At 55.5% G+C, this 5,930-nt stretch overlaps 4 protein-coding genes across 8 annotated transcripts; 3 read left to right on the forward strand and 1 right to left on the reverse strand.

Annotated features, from left to right (window-relative positions):
• Window positions 1-561: 561 nt before the first annotated feature.
• KVP18_003555 (uncharacterized protein) lies at window positions 562-2,564 on the forward strand (the record flags this gene model as incomplete). Of its 3 annotated transcripts, XM_067955386.1 has the most annotated exons (5): window positions 562-572; window positions 601-1,120; window positions 1,150-1,337; window positions 1,366-2,439; window positions 2,468-2,564. In XM_067955386.1, 5 exons carry the CDS (start codon window positions 562-564, stop codon window positions 2,562-2,564), a joined length of 1,890 nt encoding a protein of 629 aa, XP_067812639.1. The 3 variants fall into 3 exon arrangements, with proteins under 3 accessions (XP_067812639.1, XP_067812641.1, XP_067812640.1); XM_067955387.1 differs by lacking the exons at window positions 562-572; window positions 601-1,120; window positions 1,150-1,337 and having other exon boundaries at window positions 1,631-2,439; XM_067955388.1 differs by lacking the exons at window positions 562-572; window positions 1,366-2,439; window positions 2,468-2,564 and having other exon boundaries at window positions 680-1,156.
• A 15-nt stretch (window positions 2,565-2,579) lies between these two features.
• Window positions 2,580-4,196, forward strand: KVP18_003556 (uncharacterized protein; the record flags this gene model as incomplete). Of its 2 annotated transcripts, none has more annotated exons than XM_067955389.1 (1): window positions 2,580-4,196. In XM_067955389.1, one exon carries the CDS (start codon window positions 2,580-2,582, stop codon window positions 4,194-4,196), a length of 1,617 nt encoding a protein of 538 aa, XP_067812642.1. The 2 variants fall into 2 exon arrangements, with proteins under 2 accessions (XP_067812642.1, XP_067812643.1); XM_067955390.1 differs by having other exon boundaries at window positions 2,793-4,196.
• A 56-nt stretch (window positions 4,197-4,252) lies between these two features.
• KVP18_003553 (uncharacterized protein) lies at window positions 4,253-5,195 on the forward strand (the record flags this gene model as incomplete). Of its 2 annotated transcripts, XM_067955384.1 has the most annotated exons (2): window positions 4,253-4,862; window positions 4,891-5,195. In XM_067955384.1, the coding sequence occupies 2 exons, from the start codon at window positions 4,253-4,255 to the stop codon at window positions 5,193-5,195; spliced, it is 915 nt and encodes a 304-aa protein (XP_067812637.1). The 2 variants fall into 2 exon arrangements, with proteins under 2 accessions (XP_067812637.1, XP_067812636.1); XM_067955383.1 differs by lacking the exon at window positions 4,891-5,195 and having other exon boundaries at window positions 4,253-4,885.
• On the reverse strand, window positions 5,184-5,879 carry KVP18_003554 (uncharacterized protein; the record flags this gene model as incomplete). Its single annotated transcript, XM_067955385.1, has 1 exon — window positions 5,184-5,879. One exon carries the CDS (start codon window positions 5,877-5,879, stop codon window positions 5,184-5,186), a length of 696 nt encoding a protein of 231 aa, XP_067812638.1.
• Window positions 5,880-5,930: the final 51 nt, after the last annotated feature.

Raw genomic sequence — 5,930 nt, forward strand, 5'->3', positions numbered from 1 at the left:
CTGTGAGCTTTCGGATGATGGGATTCGTTTGCCTGAAGTATATGAACAGGCGCGCTGGAACTGATAGTTAGACATTTTGAATGTGATTTCTCATAGGCTGGATGTGGGCTGCTCACGAACCACAAATATTGCGGTGTTAATTAGATTCCGGTCTGCTGATATGCTGTATCGTTGTCTTTGCTCAAGGGGCAATATCAATACCAAGGACTCTTTGAGGAGGTTTGATGATTGCTAGTTGAAAACTAAGCCATTTCACGTTCAGGGCGTCAGCTCTGGCAATTTTTGAGGCCCTCAGGGCTAACGGAAGCTGAGTGCATCATGTGACATCTTATCAGGCGAACTACGACGTTGCTGCGAGTTGAAAAGTAATCTGTTGTACATTCGTACCTCAGGTTGCTGCTAGTTGAAAAGTAATCTGCTGTAGTCTGGCACATTTTTAGGGTTCTTGGGACTAACGAAAGTGGATTGTACTGTATAAAAACTCATGATCAACGCATGGCGGCTTTCCGCGAATGAGAAGAGCGTGAGGTTTCCGCTTTGCGTTGCTTAAATCTCCAATAGATGTCGGACGAGTGAGCAGGGCGGCAATGCGTCACGCAGCGATTTCTACTTTGAAGACGACGACGACGTGCCCATCCGGCCTGCCACGGAGACCTCGGTGGACGCGAGCCCCACAAGCATGAGTCTGGAAGGCATGTGCCTCAGCGTGCGGCAGCTGTTACAACTGGCGACGGACTTGATGGGCGGGCAGCTGGCTGACACGCTCGAAGGGGCTTACGGCGTCCAGCCCTTGCTGACTGAGTACGACGTGCCGTTGCGAGCCGTAATCGACGCCGTTCTCCTTCTACTCCTCTCGAAGCGCGCGTTCAATGTGCAGGCTCTTTCTGAGGAGTGGTTTGCCGGCTCGCTGTCGTTGACGAGGGACTTCTTACCGAGCGGTGCGGTTGTCTCGTCCAGCATTTCGGACCCGTTCCTTTGTCCGACTCTCTATATCGCAGTACCTTTGTCTGAGACCTTAGGGCTGCCTTGTGGCCATAGGCACTCTGTGGAAGCGTATTCCAGCTACGTTCTAGCGTCCTTGACAGAAGGGCATCACAAGCTGACCAGCCTCGCTTGTTTAGTGAGATCAGGCGCTGTTGGTTATGCCAGAGTCTGAACTGCCCTCTGCCATTGCCTTTTTCGAGCATTGAAAATCTCTTACCGGCTGACAAACGTTTAAGGGCCAACGAGTTCTACGCGTCTTCTCTGGTGCAAGCGGATCCACGGCACCAGTTCTGCCCTTATCCCGGCTGCGCTGAAGTCGTGCGCGTTCCAGACTCGATATTGAAGCAACCCCCGTGAGTGTGTTCAGGGCTGGAGACACAGGTTGGCTCTACTGACCTCGGGAGACGCAACCCTGAGCTGTTCGGCGCAGCATCAGTGGTGTGGGTTGTGCGGCGGGGAGCCTCATGGGCCTTTTCCTTGCGATATTATAAAGAAATGGCACGCTAAAGGCCAGTCGGAAGCAGATTCCATGAACTGGATCCTTGTCCACACCAAGCTGTGCCCTAAATGCAAGACCCCCATTGAAAAAAACCACGGGTGCATGCACATGACCTGTAGGTGCGGTCACCATTTTTGCTGGATCTGTATGGCGGATTGGGTAACTCACCGGCCGGGGCCCACGGCCTACAGCTGCAACGAGTTCAACCCGGATCTGACTTCGGACTCCGTCAAGAAGGACGCCAGTGAGTCCCTTAACCGCTACTTGCACTACATCTCACGATACGCTGCACATGAACAGGCGCAGAAGGTCGCATCCGAGAAACTACACAAAGTACTTCTGTGTTTTAGTCATCGGTCCGAGTCGAACTCCAACACGGAGCTTCGGCAGATTCAGGGGGGCACTTTGCTTCTCATGACCATTTCCACGCTGGTGGATGCGAGCTACTACACGGACAGCGCAGATATTGAAACGGCAGTGGGGACTGAAGGTGCAGTCACACAGGTGTCGTTCGTGGAGGTGCTGCAGAGCGCGGTTGAAGAGGTAATCTCTGCGAGGCGATTGCTGAAGTACACCTATGCATGGGCCTTTTTTGTGGATTGGGACGCCTTTGGCTGTGGTAAGGTCCGACAACCAGAGAACGTCACTAGAACGCCAGACTTCGTCATTCGACACTTGGAGAACGAGCTTGAAAGGACCCAGCTGTCTTCTGGCCAACCACCAGCGAGGCCCAAGTTGCCCGCCGCTTCCAAGCAGGCTCGGTGCAAATGCAGACAGCAGGTTCTCTTCGAGCACACACAAGGCCTTCTAGAAAAGACCATCGACCATTTGCAGGAACTCACTGAAAACCTTGACACCTTCGCGTCGAGGCTGATCCAGCGGTCTGCGGAGTCCCCAATCCAACCCGAAATGGCATCACTGACATCCTTAAAGACGGCTATCATGGATGCCACAAGGTGGGAATCTGAGCCATTGGAGACGCAGAGTATGCAAGCAGTACTTTAAGCGAATGGTAGACGTGCTGGGAGACGAGTTCGTAGAGGACTACGAGAAGATAGCCCACCCGTACAAACCTGACTAGATACTCTCAATATTCATGTCTCGTGGCACCCAACTGCCAGTGCAAATCTTGGCAGACGCTGCCTTGCAGCGGGCGCCTTCTCTGTCGGCGTTCAGGCTGGTGCGCGGGGTGACACTAGCATCGTTCAGCTACGGGTTCTCCATCGCCGTCCTAAACAGCGCCTTCGACGTGATGGCCTCAGAACTGTGGCCCTGTCGTCCGGACGAGCTGACTCTCCCTTCCGAGTGTATGGGCATGTCTGCTCCGCGCGTTTGGCTGTCGCACTGCGACAACTGCCCCGATGTGTGCACGGAACTTTCACCGATCGACTGCGAACGACTGAACTGGGTAAAGGCCACAATCTACGCATCGCTCTACGCCGGAGGGGTAATAGGCGCTGGGGGAACGCCGCTGCTTCTCAACCAAGGCCGGGCCCACGCCTTGCGCCTGTGCGCACTTCTTTTCCTGATCGCCGCAGTTTCCAGCGCCGTGTCCACCTCGCTGCCGGGTGTGCTGTGGGCTCGAGTGCTGACGGGAATAGCTGTGGGCATCGCATCTGTGACGACACCGCTGTACATTTCGGAGGTGTCGCCTAGAGAGCGACGCGGCATGTTCTCTACCAGTCACCAGGTCATGGTCACTGTCAGCGCCTTCATTGCCATATGCTTAGGCCTACTTTTCTCCAACCCAGCAATAGACAAGATGACAATTGACGAGGCTACAGGTCAGATTACGGAGTACCAGGTCAACCTTTCATCGTTCCAGCGGGCTTGGTGGCGGGTGCTGCTGGCGATGCCTGCACTCCCTGCCTCCATGCTGTTTTACCTCTTCAAGGAAGCGTACCCATTTGACACTCCGACCTGGTACCTTGAGCAGCAGAGATACTCAGATTGTTACCTCTGCCTGCAGAAACTGGAGCACGTGGTCGATGTCGACACGGAGTTGCAGTGTTTGGTGCAGCTGCACGGGCCTCTGCAAGCGCGGCTGCCTCTGCGAAAGGTGTACCAAAACCTGCAGTACCGCTACGCCCTGCTCGTGGGCCTGACATTGTCGATCTTCCAGCAGTTTATAGGCATCAACTTGTTCCTATCCAGCTCTAACGGCATGTTTCAGCGGGCCGGCCTCACCTTCACAGAGGCTTCCCTCGCCTCAGCAATAATGTCAGGCGGCAACTTGATCGCGGGCCTTCCAGCGCTCTGCCTGGTGGACCGCATCGGTCGGAGGCAGCTGCTACTGATCGGCATCTCGCTGCAGTGCATCAGTCTCGTTCCTGCGATTGTGTTTCTTTGGATAGACTCCGATAGCGACGCCGCCATAGTCGCACAGATCATTGGTATAATGTGTTTCGTGATGAGCTTCGCGCTGGCTTATGGGCCCGTGCTCTGGGTATACCTTTTCGAGATGTTCCCCATGCCGATGCGCAACGCTGCCACCAGTCTTTGCACTTCTGCCAACTGGGCCGCGGCTCTGATTATGGTCTTCGTTGGAAATCTTGTCCTGGACAACCGGATCCTCTACACTGTTATGTGCGGAATCAACCTAGCCGCACTGTTGTGGGTGTTCTGTTTTGTAAGAGAGACGAATACTAGGACTCTTGGAGACAGTCCATACTGCGAAGTACCGCCCACGGCAAGTGAGTTCATCGGCGATTGAGTCTGAGAAACCTCCTTTTCACATCAAAACGGCATTTGGCTAAAATCTGTAGAACTATGGACAACTACAAGGCGGCAGATGCAAAGATCCGAGCGTTACGTCTAAGCGAGCTGCTCGCCCTTGACTCATTCGCGGTCCCTCCCCACCACGGCGGCTTGTTCGACAGCATCTTGCTGGGCACCGAACGAACTGAGGCTGGTGCCAAAAAGGTGAGCGTCCTGGCCCCGGGTGTTACACACTGCTCGAGGTACCTCTCCCTGGCTGAATCTGTGCAGCTCGCCGCGACAACGCTACTTCGCCACATCAACCCTCCGAACCAAAGTAACCTCTCGCGCCTCGACCCATCAGGGGACTACGTCGACCTCTTTCGCCGTCAGTTGCCTGCCTGGACCCGTTTGCGGTGGGTCACACAAGGCCACCAATACGAGTGGACCGCGCGGACGTTCGATGGTGAAGTGCCGCTCCCAGTGATTTTCAAGGAGCTGGCCCAGGATGTGGTGGCGCTCGTGGAGGCTGAAGGTAGTCTAGGAGGTTGGACCGGCAGCTACTGCCCGGACACCAGCATCGTGAATCTGTACCGCGAGAAAGACCGCCTCAGAGGCCACGTGGATGACGTGGAGGAGGATGCGGAGGCGCCGCTGGTCACAGTGTCACTGGGGCAGAGCGGTGAGGTCCTCGTGGTAAACTGACGCAGCTATATTTCTCCTGGGGGGCGCCACAAGGGCCACCTCGCCTGTGCCGGTGTATTTGGAGTCCGGGGATGTGCTGGTGCTCAGCGGTTGCGCCCGAAGGCTAGTGCATGGAGTGACATCGACCGTGATGTTCCACGCTAACCGTGGGAAGCCACCACTGGCCGCGATTAGCGTGCCCCCCCACATAGTTGATGAGGCAACCAGTGCCTTAGGGCCAGAGCTCACGCGCGACGCAGTGGAGAGAACGCTGTCGTTCTTGACAACAGCTCGAGTTAACATATCTGTCAGACAACGGTTATCTGTGTAGAAGTTGCTCTATCGAAGCCAGCAACAAAGCGAGCCAGCCCTGGTCCAAATCCGCAGCCGGGAGGTTGAAAGGCGCTAGACCTTCCGAGGACGGAGGCGATGGGCTGGAGAAGGAGTCCGAGCTGGCGAATCTGACGGCGGGTGCGTCTAAGAGCGCGGGGGATGAAGATGATAGGGAGAGATCGCTGGAGATGTCTGCTTCTACCGGTACCTTTATGCACTCCGCACTGCCGGTGGATTTGTGGACTCCGAACAGCAGCGTCTCGAGGTGCCTTCGCGCTTCCTTTATGTCACCTTTGCCCATTTGGGGCTTTTTGTTTGGGTGTATGCATTCCTTTTTCCTCTGTAGAACACCCTTTAGGCTAGACGGCATTGGCGGAACCGCAATTCGGCCGCTGATGTCTGCCTTTCGAGGTAGTTTCGAGATTGGTGGCGGGGGAACGTTTGCTATGTGTAAACGTGGAGGGACCTTCTTTGGTTTCGCCAGGGCTTTCCCACTCAGGAACAGAAGGGCCTCAGATTTGTGGATGTCACCCAAATCCTTGCTCAGCACGCGCTTGCCGACCTTGACATGCAGAGGCGATTGCGGTACGTCGAGGACTCGAGCAGCGGGAGGCGGCTTCGGCGGTTCCTCACGTGGTAAGGCCAATAAAGAAGACTCTGATTCTTCATCCTGCCGGTACATCACTCGAGGTCGATTCTGAGGTGCCTCCTCCTTCACTTGAGTGTCAGAAGG

This window comes from the organism of the source record quoted next (genome assembly GCF_019968955.1).
Source record: "MAG: Porospora cf. gigantea A chromosome Unknown PgA_NODE_1440_length_5930_cov_353.343, whole genome shotgun sequence".
Lineage (NCBI taxonomy): Eukaryota > Apicomplexa > Conoidasida > Eugregarinorida > Porosporidae > Porospora > Porospora cf. gigantea A.